The 17,449-nt window shown below is 37.6% G+C and overlaps 1 protein-coding gene and 1 pseudogene across 37 annotated transcripts in view; both read left to right on the plus strand.

Annotated features, from left to right (window-relative positions):
* Positions 1 to 13,830, plus strand: part of MBNL1 (muscleblind like splicing regulator 1) — a 193,568-nt gene extending 179,738 nt beyond the window's left edge. For 19 of the 37 annotated variants that reach the window (XM_036445926.2, XM_036445945.2, XM_036445924.1 and 16 more), the window contains 4 exons: positions 2,987 to 3,022; positions 3,720 to 3,814; positions 6,965 to 7,039; positions 10,370 to 13,830. In XM_036445926.2, coding sequence (XP_036301819.1) covers positions 2,987 to 3,022; positions 3,720 to 3,814; positions 6,965 to 7,021 — 188 coding nt within the window. In that variant the 3' untranslated portion in view covers positions 7,022 to 7,039; positions 10,370 to 13,830. Of the gene's footprint in view, positions 1 to 2,986; positions 3,023 to 3,719; positions 3,815 to 5,450; positions 5,639 to 6,964; positions 7,040 to 10,369 lie in introns of those variants that run through there. The other 18 variants (XM_036445928.1, XM_036445931.1, XM_036445935.1 and 15 more) reach the window with 7 other exon arrangements.
* On the plus strand, positions 7,687 to 7,831 carry LOC118725160 (annotated as a pseudogene).
* Positions 13,831 to 17,449: the final 3,619 nt, after the last annotated feature.

Consider the following 17,449-nt stretch of genomic DNA (forward strand, 5'->3'; position numbering starts at 1 on the left):
ATATATATATTATTGACTTTTTACAGAGAGGAAGGGAGAGGGACAGAGAGTTAGAAACATTGATGAGAGAGAAACATCCATCAGCTTCCTTCTGCACACCCCCTACTGGGGATGTGCCCGCAACCAAGGTACATGCCCTTGACTGGAACTGAACCCGGGACCCTTCAGTCCGCAGGCCGATTCTCTATCCACTGAGCCAAACCAGTTTCAGCATATATCATGCATCTTTGGAAATTGGCCATCCCCATATAGAATATGTAATAGCACTCAATGAGCTAGAATATTCCACTGACTGAAATAGCCCATGCTCTAGACACCATAAGTAAACCATATTTGTACTCATAAAATAATATCTATCAAATTGAAGTCTTCCCATTTTCAAAATTTAGATCTATAGGATATTTTTATTTTGTATTCTGAGTTAAAAATCACATTTACCTTATTCTTTATAATATTAAAACATATTCCTCAACATATGTAATTTTCCAGAGATTTCTGAAATTAGTCTTTTTGCTCTTGTTAAAATTTCCATACCCCTAAATTTATACTGTCTCAAACAAATAATCCATCACTTTTTCTATAGTCAGATTACTAGATGAAATTTCAAAGAATTATACCTAATATTTATCATAATATACCTAAATAAGCTTGAATTATCACATCTAAATTTGAACCTCCAACCAAATCTCCATTATTTCTTTTTTCTCTTCTATTTTTTCTTCTCTTTGAAGTAATTTTAACTATGCATACATCTCACTTATAAATTTTTCCTAGTTGTTTTTCCTATATTGTCATACAGATTGATTTAAAAATTTAATTTAAAAAAGTCCTGTAATTAAAGTAATGCACTCCTCAGAAACACACTGTTTTGCCATACAAATATCTTTCATAGGGGAAATTTGAAATTGACAACTACATTCATTTAAATTTGATCTTGTGCTGAATATTGGAGGGAAAAGAATTTAATTGGCTATTTGTGCATCATTCTAAGTAAATCAAATCATTTGATGTTAAAATGAACATTATGATCATTTCAAAAGTGATTTTTGTTTTTGGTAAGTGGGTCCTACAGCATTATGTCTTCATATTTGTAAGTTATTGCACCCTAGCCAGTATTTTCATTGCTGCCTTATATTTGCTACAAACCCCTCCCCAAACTGTGTGCATTGGTTATAATTGGTAATGAGGAAGATAACTCAAACTAAAATTCAAATAATAAAAGCTCCAGGGTTTTAGAGAGATAGGGTAAGGTTAACTCATTTTCAGCATGTGCAGGCTTAATTATGCATGGGGTGAAATATAGGAGGCAAATTGCAGCATAATTAAAAATAAGAAATTTAAAACATAAAACCTTTGCAATATTTCAACTAGGTTTAATAGTCCTAAAATACCATGTTATTCTTTATCACTCATCCTTTCACCCTCACCCCTCCCATTAGAGGACAATGTTTTCACAGGATCTAGACCCAGCTGTACAGTATTCAATTTTGCTTGCTCTACTGTCTCAAAGTGACGTCTCTGTTATTGCCTGTTTGTTTTTGTTGTCTTTCACAAGTCCTTGACCCAGTAGCTGTAGCAAATGGCAGAGATCTTTGGGTGTCTTAAATAATGCCTATCGCTGTAACAGAACTCCACCTGAGAGGATGCCTCCTGAGCTCCATTACCAGGTTTAATCACGATCACTGTGCCCTCAGTCTAACTGTGATCACAGACCCACTGCAGCTGTCCCAGGCATGCCCGTGGAATCCTCAGTGGCTGTCAATGGCAGCTTTGTCTTGTAGGGCTGTCTCTGACAAGACTCAATTGGCAGATATTTTTCTAACAAATATTCCTCCCAGATGCTGCTAGTATGTAAATAGGAAGTGCCAAGATTCAGATAGGAGTGTAAAATCATTGGAAATATTAAAATCTAAAAGTCTAAAACAATCTCATAGAAAGAAGAGCAGTTCTGTAGTTGAGAAGGTACCCTGTACTTGGTAAAATAAATTAGACTTTTTTTTTTTTTAAATGTTTATATGTCACAAAGAACAAGGAATATATATGTACTGATAATTTAACATCATGGTCGAGCAATTGTCAACATCAGTGCTAACACCCCATATGTAATGTATGTATCTTCATTATCTCCCATTCAGGGTTTTTACGGCAGTCTAATTACCAATTTTTGTGGGTGAAATTTGCTAGAATATTTGTTATTCCAAGAAGTCCTAAGGGCCTAAAACCAGCAAAGAAAACTAGTCTGTTTTCCCAGGTACCAAGTAAACCAATTTGAAACATGAAAGTATCCCCCTCTAACTATTCTTCCTGCATTGAAATTCCAAGCTCAGGCAGTACAGAAAGTTCACTTGCTCTTTACCCATAATTCATTGCTTTGGTATCCCTCCAAATCAAATTCCCACGTGAATGATCACAAGCACTTGCATGTCCGTGTGGTTGCTGCTACTGTGAACAGGAAAGTAAAGCCAAGGGAATGAGAATGAATGTTTTGGTTTCCTTACATTGTTAAGTCAGTCTTGTGCATTGAGTCGTTCAGCATTTTAATAATGAATAATATGTTTCATTATTTAACATGGGCTCAACATAAAGAAAATGTTAACGAGTTCATACGTTAAAGTCAGAAATGGCAAAGTGGCGGCAAGGTGGCTAGTCACCAGGTTAAAACAAAACAAGCGACAGTATTATTTTTTAAAAGAATTAAGGTGGTTTAAATTTCCCCCCAAAATACTCGTATTTCATAGGCAGCAACTAGGAGAAACCAGTGTACCAGCAGACAGTTGAACTGGCTTTTATTCTTCACTCGAGACTAGTTCTAATTGATCACTATGCTATTGTATGATTTGATTGTGCTGACAGTTTCATGCCACTGTTCCCATAATAACAATTTTTCTTCTTTGTTCAAATGAATTTCCTAATTACACGTGTGATGGGATGTTTTAATTCTTTTCCCTTTCAAATCCACCTTCCTGTTGCAATGCATGATGGGCAGGCTCAATATTGTGCATGACACCCGCTACAAGTGTTGGTAGGTGCCAGCTTTGTTTCTTGATTATCTTAAACCTATGGTGCACCTCACAGCCCCTCAAAATCCACTGCTAAGTTTTAACTTTTATCTATTGGGCAAGTCCATTTCCCTTTTACTAACACCTGTCAATTAAATGCCATTTTCTATTTAATTGACATGGACTCACATAAATGTTTTCTTTACACACAACTTTCCTTTAGTCACCTTTGGTGGATTTTGATTGGACTATGAGTTCTAGTGTGTAAACAAATCTATCTCATAAAATGTAATATATTGTTTATTTTTATAATAGTAAATAAGAAAAATTACTTTCATTCAGTTAACTATATATATATATATATATATATGAAGTAAATACCTGTATGTTGACTTAGATTTAGAATGTCTATGAACACTATATAAAATTCTTGTTTGTGACTTAGCAAAGTAAGCCTGTTTGTGTCAATTTTCTTAATTTGATGGTAACAAGCTTTTTTTCCCCCTTTTTTTTTTCTCTCTCATCTCCCTTCCCCTTCTCTCCTTGGAATGTTGTCCTGCTTTGCGCTGTGATTGCATGTCACTCGCTGGTGATGATGTCCCCGTCACATGGCTTATTGCTGTGATAAATACCATGCCCAATTATCTCCTCCATGTTGCCATGGTTTCCATATTGCTACACTCTTCTGTATGTTTGCTTATATGATTTTCCCTCCGAAAGTTCCCATGGTGCACGGTGCTACGCCAGCCACTGTGTCCGCAGCAACAACATCTGCCACAAGTGTTCCCTTCGCTGCAACAGCCACAGCCAACCAGGTTTGCTAATTTACAGCTTTGTTTCTTAAAAACCAACTCTGATAGGGCTCAATGCAATAGCCCTTACGCACGGGGATTTCCCATTGAGGTCAGTGGGAATCGTGTGTACGTGAGGGCTGTCGTGGGTGCTTTAATAGCATGGGGTTTTCAAAGATTCCTCTTGTTGGCCTACACATTCTCTCTACGATGAGCAGCAGAATGCTTTTTTGCCATTTATAAGTGCTCCAAAGTTGTCGCAGCTCCATTTCTAAAGCTACTAAAATTATATTTACACAAGCAATTCTCATTTGGTCTCAACCAATCATGCAGGTATTTTGACTGATCAAAAAATGCATCTAATTTTAAGGTGTTTTTTTTTAATTATAAATATCTGGTGTGTACAATTTCTCAGTTCTTGCCTAAATTCTTAATATAAACCACAATACTTAAATATCTAACATATGCCACAAGAACCACTCTTGTAAATAGAGTTTGTTATGAATTTGTTAAAGTTTGCATACTGCATATTCAAAAATAGATTAAATTCATGTTCACATTTTGATTCTTCAATGAAAAACATTTTTTTTTTCTGTAATTGCCCACCTTAAATGTTGGGGAGTTATGAAGGAAAAAAAAAAAGACAATCAATTCTCTGTTCCATACAGGTTATAGAATAACAATAACACAGGTTACTTTTAAGTAAAAGGGATCTGTTTCAGAAATTTAAATTGAATGATATACGAGAAGGACTATTTTAAAGAGAATGAGTATTGAAATATTTTTAATTAAAAAGTTGACATTGATTCAATGAGTATTGTCATTGAATCAAATCTATATAAAGTAGGAGGTTTTGGCTTGAATTATCCAGATATATTTGTTATGAAAGCAAAGTTCAGTACGGATAATAGCATATGAAAAAATTTAAGAGCCAAATCAGATTTCATATATCCCACAGACTAAGGTTTAATGTAGCCAAGTGAATCTCAAAAGAGCCCGTATGAGATGAGAATCGACATGTTGTCCTTTGGGGAGAGAAGACCAATTAAGTGCCATTTGAATACATAGTTATTGCTATGAGGAATAGCCACCCTTGTTTCTACAACACACTATATTCTGTTGAAGAACTAAAAACTATTAGGATAGCCATTAAAAACTTTCAAGAATGGTATAGGGATGTATCTTAAAGATTCGCACAAGCTTTAAACACTTCTTGGCAAAGACCACTCAGTAGTTTTCCCGAAGCTTGTCAAAATAGCCCTGGATTTATGCTAACACATCAGACTCATTTACAAGAATGCTAGATTGTGCATATGTAGCATGTTAGTAAGTAATCTTTACCCTACGGCAGACAGTTCTTAATGGATTCAATGCAATCCATTTATGGGGTAGATCGATGATGCCAAATTCTCCTGTGTGTACCATGCATGACCGTAGAATTGCTGGTGTAAGCAGAACTATAGCAAAGCAAATCCCAACATGCCCCTGGCCACCTGGGTTGTAGGGGACACTTTACTTTTTTTGCATTGTGCTGTGACCATTTCATGCATAATCTTGGGTCTTCATACTGTTTTACAATCAAAGGAAAGAAAAGGGAACGGATATATATATACACACATATATTATATCTACATATACATACATATGTATATGCCTACAGTACATTAGCGATGCTGGAAATAGCTGATGCCACAAAATGCAGCCTGCATGCTTGCAGAAGTGTATAGCTGGCCCTGCATCTGCATCGAGTGGTGGTGTTGAAGGTCCTTGGTATGTTTCGACAGCCCCATCCCTGATGCTTCTACACTGTTGGGTGCAACATCCTGTCCTGCAGCAGCAGGAAAAATGGTATGAGAAGCTTCATTATGCTTGGAGCACATTTTCGTGCCATTTGCCAATGCTGTAAAACTGTGTAAAGATGTCAAGCTGAAAAAAAATGGAAATAAAAGTGAGACATATTAATTTACACTCCAGACAGTGAATTGTAATAACGTTACATTAGTCTAGGACCTCTCAATTGAAGCAACAACAACGAAAATGCCTTCATGTATGTGATCTCACTATTCTCCCACAACCTTGCTGGCATGGGATTCGTGCCCCTTTTTGGTTGACGAAACTTAAGCACAGAGTGATGAAGTGCTTTGCTCAAGGTTACACGGTAGGAAATGGGTCACTCGTGTTAGAACCCATGATCCCAGTCCTTTGAGAGTCTCCATCGATGATGCGGCCTCTCCTAGGTTAGCAGCTGTAATTCTGGGTTGTAGGAGGATCAGCTACATATGGGAAGTTCTTGGCTTTGGGGGCTATTGAAATAAGTCACCTCTCTTTTGGTTTCTTACTATCTTTTCTCAGGATTTTTAATTCTCTTGCCCACTTATAATACAAAAAAAAAAAAAAAGAAAGAGAGAAAGAGAAGGAAGGAAGGAAGGAAGGAAGGGAGGGAGGGAGGGAGGGAGGGAGGGAGGGAGGGAGGGAGGGAGGGAGGGAGGGAGGGAGGAAGGGAGGGAGGGAGGGAGGGAGGGGGGAAAGGGAGGAAGGAAGGAAGGAAGGAAGGAAGGAAGGAAGGAAGGAAAGAAAGAAAGAAAGAAAGAAAGAAAGAAAGAAAGAAAGAAAGAAAGAAAGAAAGAAAGAAAGAAAGAGAAAAATGTACAATTAGGATTCAGAAATATGTTGTGATGTAGATTTATGCTCTTACCCAGTTCTCTTGAAATATGCTTCTGTAATTCCTACCTGGTATTTTAAATTGGAAAAGAAGTTGTACAAAAGAAAATGTTAGGAATTGGTTGCACAAAAAATAGGCAAGACACTTTCTACTTTGCTGTTTGGATTACTGAATAACTCAAACCACGGGGGTGTGGGTGTGTGTGTGTAGGCCAACAAAAAGGGCTTCTTTTAATTACTGCTCTGCATGAATTTTTGATAGTTTTACTTCTCTTCTTAAAGTCCGATAACATTGACAGAATAGTATTTAACACAAAGATTTTAAGACTGAGTTGCTACTTTGACATTACGTGTACATTAACTTACTGTTGTGTTGACCAGATAAGGACTATCACCTGACAGCTGAATTTCACTTTTCTTAAAAAAAAAAAAAATTAATATTGAAATGTTTTCATCTCTTGATGGTTGGCTTGCTTGCATGGATCATTCATGAAATAATTTTTTATTTGCTAGATACCCATAATATCTGCCGAACATCTGACTAGCCACAAGTATGTTACCCAGATGTAGAATTTTCATCACTAAACAGTAAGTTCATTATTCGATACATAGCATGTATTTGTGATGTTATTTTTTAAAGATAGCATCTATGTAATGCATTTAAGAAAATGTTTGCAAACTTTCAAGGGAAATACTTATGCAGAACTTGTATTTTTATCTTTGATGGGTTATGAGGGATTTTATCATACAAATTAAATATGTTTATATCACTTAAATATACATAATACTTAGGGAAGATAAATTTTGCTTTTAGTTTACATTAGAAATAAACCACAGGCCTGAAGAAAAAATATGACTTAAATCTAAATAGAAGGCATAGATCAAGAACTAGCAAACTTTTTCTTAAAAGACACAGTAAATATTTTTGGTGGTGTGTGCCATGTGTTTTCTGTCACCACTCTTCTCTTTCAGCTACTCAACTCTACAAGAAACAACATGTAAGCGAAAGGGTGTGGCTCTGTTCCAATAAAACTTTATTTGCAAAAATAGGCAGCCAATAGGCTGTATTTGGCTCACAGGCAAGAGTTTCCTGATCCCTTTTGTAGATCCTCATTTTTTTTGGGGGGGGGGGGGGTTGTGGGGGGAAGAGGGAGAAATAAAATCTTAAATGAGAACATGCTTCACCTCATAGTATCATTAGAATGTAAGCAGTATGACTTTAAATAAATTCATATAGCCGCTGGCAATGGGCAAGGAGATACCTGTTTGGTGGTGTTGCTCTTATATCAGTCAGGGGCAAATCAGAGGTACAATTCTTAGTTCATCTTGGCTTGATACCTGTGTTGGTGGCCAGAGCTGCTTTATGCCTGAGGCACATAAAAAAAAGAAAGAAATATACACACATACTCATATATATGCATACATACATCTAAATATCCAAATGAGCTTGAGGTACTTTGAAATCACCTTGAGTCACCTTGGCAGATCATATAATTTCTGGAAATGTTGCCATTCCTAAAAAATGGTGTGAAAGTCTTGTGGCTTGTCTTCAGACACACTGACTTACATACTTTGCAAAGGAAGTAATTTTCCATGCTTAAAGAATATATGTGTGTGTTTTTTCCAGTATGCATGCATCCAAGTTTGCATATATGAAGTACAATAGGTAATTATGTTTATACTTTAAAAGAGCCACAACATTTAAAACTGCCTCTGGTGAATAAGATGGATGATCATTCTCTGTTGCGTCCTTTCATTCATTTCTCTTCAATAACACATTTACAAGTGACTTTCTGGTGCTACTATGTGTAAATGACCATGTCAATGAGATAAAGATGAATAGGCAAAAAGATCAAGAGGTAAATTTCAGCACACTGTATTAAAATAAGAAATCCTTGAATAAATTTTTCTTGGAACAATGATAAAGAGCAACTCACCCAACAGAGTTAGAAAGTAAGTGAAATTGGACAAAGAAGGTTGGTTGTTGAAGAGAGAAGAGAGGAGATAAGGGCCTTATGGGAGAAGGGACAGAGTGCCATGTCAGGAGATGGCAGATAATCAGTTCAGAGGCCCTTGTGATAATAACTCATAGTGAAAACTGGACAAAGGTTGAGCCCATGCAGAAGAGGAGAGAAAATATGTGAGAGCCATTTAGGAAAGAAAGGGGAGAATGTGAGAAGTACTACCAAAGACATACTACAGTCATGAAGTACATGACTGAAAATGATTTTGCCAGTCTCAGCATTCTCTATGCAGTTCTGATAATAAGGTTTATTATTCTGAACAGTAACACATGTTTGAATAAGCATATTAATTTGTAGTATGTAGGTTTGGAAGAAGAGTTCTTTTTACATTAAAAATCTGTTTCAAGACTTTATAGTCATTTGGGTATGTTTGAGATATATATATATATATATATATATATATATATATATTCCTTCTATTTCTTAGCAATAATCCAGGATGCAAAAAATAATGCCAAATGGCCTTATTGCAGTTAGAAAACCTTTGAGGCTTAGGCTGTTCATAGTATATGCATATAACAAATGATTGGTTATTTTCATGAGTTTCAATATTTGAACTCTAAAAATATATTTTTATTGATTTCAGAAAGGAAGTGAGAAGGAGAGAGAGAGAAACATCAAGGATGAGAGAGAATCATTGATTGTCTGCCTCCTGCATGCGTCCTACTGGGGATCGAGCTGACTACCCGGGCATGTGCTTTTGACCAAAATCGAACCTGGGACCCTTCAGTCCTCACACCAACCCTCTATGCTAGGGGTGTCAAACTCAATCAGAGAAGGGGCCAAAATCTAAAATCCAGCCTAAATCGCGGGCCGAATGGTTTACTGAACAGTCATAAACTGTCATTGTGATGGAAACGCAGTGGAGTGCAGTGATGACAGCGCGGTGCGGGCCACATTGCAAGGCCTGGCGGGACGGATTTGGCCCGCGGGCCTTGTGTTTGACACATGTGCTCTATGCACTGAACCAAACCGGCTAGGGCTAAACTGGTTCTGAGTGAAGCAAAATAATGGTTTCTTTTATTCTCGAGGTTGTATTCTAAAGTATACTTTTAATATGTGAAGACTCTCTGATGAGAACAAATTTTGTCCAAACACCAGATCTACATACAAGTACAATCTATTTCACTTTAATGCATCAGGAGCATAAGGAATGATATTACTTTTTCTTGGCTGCAGGAAAAAAAAAAAATTGCCCCAAACATTAAATGATCTAAAGTAGTTAAAACTATTATTCTTTTTCCCCCTATACACATATTGCGCTAATCAATCACCCAAATACAGATGCTCCTCGACTTATGATGGGATTTGGTCCCCATAAGCTCATTATAAGTTGAAAATGCATTTAGTACAGCTCACCTACCCAGCCTCATAGCTTAGTAGCTGGTTTCTACTGAGTGCTTAGCATTCTCACATCAGTGCAAAGTCAAAGAAATGGCAGTCGAGCCCACCCGTAAGTCAGGAAACCCCTGTATCGGGAATCGTGTTTAATGGGGCTGGTTGCATGGATCTGAATTTTGTAAGCCAAAGCTTTCCTCTTGAAACCCATGAGCTTCAGCAGAGACGTAAAATGAATTTAAATCCTGCCCCACCACGGTAGTGCTAAAAGATCGCCGGCTACGTTTTGTCCCTCGATTCTGCAGAGTCGTTTTACACTTTCAGCTTAGTCTTTGAGAAGAGTCTAGATCTTCATGAAGCTCTGCGTGTCATTGTATTCTCATGGGAAGGGTCAGCAAATTTAGTTCCATGTGTACTTGTGCAGTGTTTTTCTGTTTTTATATGAAGATGCTATAACTCAAGCCATGCAAATTTCCTAGTACATATGTATTGGAACCTGCTTTGAGCTGTAGCCTGTTTTAACAAAGACTGTGTGTTGTTGTTGTTTCCTTTGTAGATCATACTAAAGAGGAAAGGACAGTGTGCTTGGATAGAGTAAAGGACGAGGTCATTAGCCATATTGTATATACCGTCAAGCAACCCCCACCAAAACCCCTCAGCCACAAGACATCCACATATTGCATGTTAACCAGAAGAGAAGACAACATGGAAACCCACTGCACACTGTTGCCTATACACTTTGTACATTTAATTGATATTCGTGCTGAGGTGATATACCTGTCTATAAAAGAACAACATCGTCTTTCTTTTCTAGCACAGGGTTATGCATTCAACGATGCAGACCTAATTAGTTTCCTAATAGATTCATGCCATCTTGAAAAGACAGACTATGGTGTAACCACGATTCTCTTATGTATTGGTACGTCTGTAGACCAAGGTATAATTTAAAAAAAAAAAAAAAGTTTATTTCTTTCAAGGTTTACAAATAACAAAGGTGCACCTTGTATTTAAAATTGCCATTAGAGGTGAAGAGCGTGCATGCACAGTCATTTTTGTTTAAGAGTAATATTTTTAATGTAATAGATTGTAAGATGAGGTGAGGGAGGGATCTGACAGAGATGAATGTGCCAAGCAAAACCACAACTGTGTATCTTTTAAAGCACATCATGGCTTTAAGTACCATGTTGTAAAGGATTCTCATGAAGTGCCATAGACTGTACATCAAATTAGAGTATTATTTCTTCAGTGTTATTGTTTTCAGAGCCACATTTTGTTGCTTATTTGCTAGTACTAATCAGTCAAAGGGCACCATTCTTTTTTTTTTCTTTTTTCTTTTTTTTTGGAAACCAAAGCTGTCTCAGAAATGGCCAATGTAACCACAGTAACAATAGAACAGCACAACACCATTTCTCTCAATACCGATAAACTCACACATACTGGAGATATATATAATAGATATATATATATATATATAATTATTTTAATGCATTGTAGTGTAATATTTATGCATACTATACTGTATAACATGATATTCAAAAGGGATATGCCATTTCTGAGACACGATTAACAAACAAAAAAAATATGTTTGAGGAAATTATTTTGCTTCTATTTATAGCTCTGTCAAAGTCAAAAGACTCTAAATGCTTTGCAAAAATGGTTCCAAGTTTGCTTAAATGCTTCATCACAGTCACGTTGAAAATAGTGACTCTAAACAAAGAAGAAAGCAGCACTGTCATCAGATGCATGATAAACCAAAATATGAAAATGGGAGGTGTTTCACTTACCTAGCAATCGGGTGGGTTATACGTACTTGGGGGGATTTTATACTTGATTTCTTTTGTTTTTGTTCCAATTAACTGCTTATAGCCTTAGAAAGCCTTTTACAAAATTATAAAAATAAAATAGATGTGCATTCAGCTTTTAAGAATGGATTCATCCAAAGGAATTCCCTTTTTGTGGTTTGGGTGTTGCAGCTAGTAAGGGTATTTTTGCTCTGGTCAGCGGTTTTGCAACCGCTGAAGTAGGGGCCAGGTTACTGGTAGTTATAGTATGGAATGGGAGAGGCGAAAGTTCAGTTGTAGAACTTTCCATACTTCCAAGTTTACTGCAAGTTTTTATGCCTGAGAGAGATGCTTTCTAATATAAGACTGATGTGTTGATTTTACTGATTGTACTGTACATCTATTAAAGCCTTAGATTATTACATTACGGGTTGGAACCCATACCAATGTAATTTCAATCGTGTTGAGAGAGTAATGGTGACTTCACATGTTATTGTAGTTAGTTACATTATAGAATATTACTTATTTTTCTTGTTAAAATGTAGTTTTTCATTTCCTACACTTCTTAGATTTCATTTTGTATTAACAATTGAATACCATTTCAGTTTATAGACTCTTGTTTTATTAGACTTTACTGATGAATTTTTCAAAATACAAAAAAAAAATTTAAAGTAGTTTTTCCTTCATAACATACTCAGTTTTGAATTACATGTAGTGTCATATGAATATTCGTATTATTGTTAACTAAATGATTTCTATTTTACTGATTTAATATTAAAGTGTAAGAATGTCAGTCATTGTTAGTTCTTGTCTAGTTTTCATTAAAAGAACAAAGATCTTTTATATGGATATCTTATAAATATATAATCATTGCTAAGTAAGAAGTTAAGTTGTTGCTATCGCAACAATCCTGGCAGACAATTGAGTAATATTTTGATGATTTATTTTGTTTGTAATTAGTTATTATAAGAAGACCTAGAATCTAGATATTAGAATAAAATTTATTTTCTACTGTATCCATTTCAAATGTTAAAGTATTGTTTAATATTTTTGAAATCCCTGAATATCAAGCCTTGTTATAAATAAGCTGCATAATCAATAAATAGAACAAGGGACTTTTTGTTGATAATCCAAATACTCAAAGTTTACGTAAATGAGAATTCTAGCGTGTGTGCAAACTCTTGAGGGTTGATTATGCTGCAATTGAGCATGTTGGGACGTCTAGAGAGAAGGTTGACTTTTTGCACTTCTGTATATAGTCAAAAGAGAGAAACCTGTATAATAGTAAGATCTTATTTTGAATAAAAACGTCTATAATTACAAGGAGTTTTGTTAAGGCTAATAAAATGAGACTGAGCAAAATTGCTTGCAAAAGTGGCACCGAGTTAGCACTCCGTACCCCTTCAAACGTTGCTTTGCTTTTTTGTGGACAGCTTGTAGTTTGCCAGGATTTTTTCAGCTGGAAAGATATGCCATCCTTCCGAGATCTCATGACTGACAAAAACTCCACTGGGCCAAATCTGCCTGAAGACCATTACCAAAAATAGCAGGTACTTCAACCATTAAGGTGAAATCATGGATCAGATATTCCCTACATTTTTCAAAACTACTGCATGTTTAAAGCTTCAACAACTACAACAACAAAAAAGAGAGAAAGAACTACACTAAGGACATATTATTCTAATCAGTTTCTGCCAATTTCAGTGGTTTATTGTTCACACACACACACACACACACACACCAATCTTCAAAAACAAATAATGACTTTCACAAAATTGAAACTATAAACAGGCAAACCAAACAGCACAGCGTAGCTCTAGATGTTATGTGATTGTTTTTTTAATTGCTGTAGGAAGCCTGTTCTTTCAGCAGGTGAAAAGAGAAAACACTGTTCAAAGTTCATGGTTCTAAATTGGCAACTCAGAAGCACTCAAAAAAGCGAATGTGATCACGGGCACTTGTTGAATGAATCTGTGTGGCCAGCCCTCACGCCAGCTGGTTCCCACATTGCACTTACCGGCAACCCCGCCCCTTTCATCTGCTGACAGGACAGATGTGCTTGGTTTTACTCTTATGTAATCACAACTTACTTTCTGCTTGTAGTTGCTTACAATTATGTATTTTGTCTTGGGCTGCGATTTGTTTTACGCCTCTTTTATTATTACCGCAGTAGTTGACTTTGCTGTATGGAAAAATAAAGTGAAATTGCCCTAATAAAACTTCTCTTTCTTAAGTATATTTGTGTCTCTTTGATTAAAGAGTAAAAATTTTTTTGCACCTTTTGCATACGTGTGTGTGTGTGTGTGTGTGTGTGTGTCATTACGAATGCATCTTTATAAAAATGCATCCTCTGTTTTTTTGGTTTTTTTTTAATGTATTTTATTGATTTTTTACAGAGAGAAAGAGAGAGGGATAGAGAGTTAGAAACATCGATGAGAGAGAAACATGGATCAGCTGCCTCCTGCACACCCCCCACCAGAGATGTGCCTGCAACCAAAGTACATGCCCCTGACCGGAATCGAACCTGGGACCTTTCAGTCCACAGGACGATGCTCTATCCACTGAACTAAACCAGTCTTGGCACATCCTCTGGTTTTAACTGACCATAAGGAAGGTCATCACTGCCTTTCTTGCCGACCCACCTTTGATATGAGAATGTGAATCCTGATGTGTTGCCATCCCACTCCCATCGCTTTTTCGAAGCTCTTGCCTTCTCGTCCCTGACATGCTAAGTGCTATCTGATAGGATTTTAGGTGTAGGGGGAAACTATAAGATAAAAAAATAGTCTTATTAATTTTAGATCACTGTCTTTCTCTTAAAGACACTTTATTTGACTGACTTCTCCAGGAGACTACTAACATTGGAAATCAGGCAATCTAAGAGAATATTTTAATAAAGACAGAGTGATGACACTGAATTCAGAGGGACAAGAGAGTTCAGACACACACACTCACATGCACACAGCTGAGCCACGACTTAACACTCATATATATATATATATATATATATATATATATATACACACACACACACAATATATATGATTTCAGAGAAGGGAGAGAGGGGGAGGGAGGGAGAGGGAGAGAGAGGGAGAGACATCAGTGATGAAGAGAATCATTGTTGATAGGTTGCCTCCAGCATCCCCCCCACTGCAGCTCAAGTCCACAACCCAAGCATGTGCCCTGACCAGGAATCGAACCAAGACCTCCTGGTTCATAGTTCAATGCTCAATCATTGAACCGCATCAGCCAGGCCATACCTCACTCTTGATAGTACCTTTGTGTGTGTGAATTTTTTTTGTGTGTGTGTGTGTGAATTTTTTAAAGGGTGAATTAAAAATTTGGTTGAACTGAGGCCACATTTTCCATATGGTGTTGACTTGCCTAGTTTCCAGAGATAGCCAGTGAAAGCCAGAGTTCCAATGTGGAGAGATTTTCTGATTTGATTATATAGTGCACTCTCTGTAACCGTGCCACTTGGTATTTGGTTAAAGCTGCAAATTCTCTTTGCAGGTCAATGATCTTTTCTAGACTGGCAATAAATGTGTGATATTTATAGCTAATACAATTCTGTTCCTGGTTGAGTTATCCTGAGTAGACCCAACTATTCAAGGTGCTGCTTATCAACAAAAGAGCAGCTGCCCTAAGTTATGGTTCTCTAAAGCAGGGGATTACAACTTTTTTGAGTGTTACACCAAAACATCCAGCTCTCCTATTAGTGGTAGTACCTTTGATATCTTTCTTTAACAACATCATTATAATATTTTCAGGTTAAGTGCATTTTATTTCTTTAATCACAGCATATATATATATATATATATATATATATATATATATATGCATTTCAAATATATTATATATATATATGCATTTGAAAATGGGTGTTGAAATATTCTCCAGATGGTGTGTTCAGAAGGAGTTATTACTTCAGTGACCACTAGGGGTCCTCAAGTCACAGGACGGGAGTGTGTTTTAGACGTCCTTAGTTTCTTCTTTGGGAAAAAATAACATTTGCAAGAGTTTCATTACAGACCTTTGACCCTCACAGAGTTCACACTTTGAAAAGACCCTGAAGGACAGTGACATGTGGCCGTCTCTAATTTCATGGAGGCACACTTTTGAAGAGTAGCTTCCTTCAATCAGCAAACAGTCACTTAACATGTACCTGTTTAGTGGGACACTCAGCAAGATTTTGTTATTTTTCTCATTGTTATTACTCTGTTCCCTGGTGGGTCTGAGGCAGTTACTCTCTCATATTGGAGTACTCTACCTGTTCTGGAAAAAAATATTACAATATTGTTCAAGAATTTGGAAACTTTTGAAAGCCTAGAATACATCCACTTTCAATGTTCAAAGTCTATTCACACCAGACGAACTCTAAAAATGTGAGCCACAGAGATTCAAATGGCCAAGGATCGTTTCGAGTTCTTTTGATCTGTCCAAAAGATACTGGGCCTCATGGAAATCATTAAATCCGTCATCAAAGGCCTTGGCCAAGCCTCCAGCACATCCTTCTGGCCGTGGTTGGGCCTCACAAGGGACCGGCCCTAGATGGGGCCTTGGCACCGCCGCACATGGGGTGGGTGATGAATCTAAAGCTACGTTCGGATTGTGGCTGTGTGAGTCCGCGCAGGCCCCAGAGTCCTCCAACAAACTTCTCGGAGTCGGACTTCATTTGGACTCGTTGGGTCCTGTGTGTTCTGATCCCCAGAAGAGCAGAATCCAGACGTGTGCTGGGGCTGACCAAGGCCTCGGCTTCAGGAACTCTCCTCCTCCACCCTCTGCTAGCCCCCTCTGTTGTTTGCACCTGCCCTGGACAACCCCGTCATCCTCAGCTGCCCTGTCCTATCCCAGCCCGGGGACCTAGGTAACCAAGGAGACAGGACTGACTGACTCCTTCGGGTCTTCTGAAGAATCGGACCCCCAGTTCTCTCCCCTTTTGCTACAAGAGCATTTTAATTGTTCGTGTAATATTTTACCTTTGCTAATTCAATCTGGGGAAGTGTGGGGTGGACGTATCCTCCTCCTGAATTTACCATTTAAAAAAAAAATAGCAATGCCCGTTAGAACACCGATGAAATATGTTACTACTAGTGACTTATTTAGTTCTTTCAGAAATGACTTATGGAAGCAAGAATGATCAGTTTTGTGTGTTTTTTTTTTTTTTTTTTCCTCCTCAGTTGAGTTTCATAATGACAAAATAGAGAATTCTTTTTTTTAACAGATGCAGAATAAACAAACCGGGGGTTTATGCATGGTGGTTGGGAGCCGCCCGGTTGCTATGTAAATTCTAACTGCCACTCTCCCTCACGTTGGCCCCTGGGGTCGGCCCGGGATGTTCAGCACCTGAACTTGGAACTGAGAAGAGCTCCGTGGCCGGGTTATGTTGCAGCGTGGGGTGGGTGTGTGTGATTTCACTGCACGGAGCACAGTTTCACCGAGAGAAATGGTAACTATTGCAACAAATGCCTAGGCCGTGGCCATGGTGAACACACCTCGAAATCCAAGCCGTGAGAGAAAACATGCTCCTTGGGAGGGTCCCACATCCGGGTGACTCCTCAGGCCCCAGGCCCAGCTTAGTAAATGTGCCCTTGCACTAGATAAACAGTTGCTATGGGAGGATTAAATCATGAGTGTTATCCTGCCACCAGTTCTAACAAAAAGGTAATTGCTTGGACCTTGATAACTCTGACCAAGTCTGTCCATTGCAGACAGGATACCCAAGTTCATAATGGACTTTGAAACCAGTGGTGATGGTGGCTCTGAAGGCCTGGAAATCAGTGAGCAGTCTGCAGAAGTACGCATTGAACTTAAACTTATAACAAGGACGGGCTGTCGAGCCAGAAATTTAGCCA

The sequence above is a fragment of the Pipistrellus kuhlii genome, unplaced genomic scaffold (genome assembly GCF_014108245.1).
Source record: "Pipistrellus kuhlii isolate mPipKuh1 unplaced genomic scaffold, mPipKuh1.p scaffold_m20_p_2, whole genome shotgun sequence".
Lineage (NCBI taxonomy): Eukaryota > Metazoa > Chordata > Mammalia > Chiroptera > Vespertilionidae > Pipistrellus > Pipistrellus kuhlii.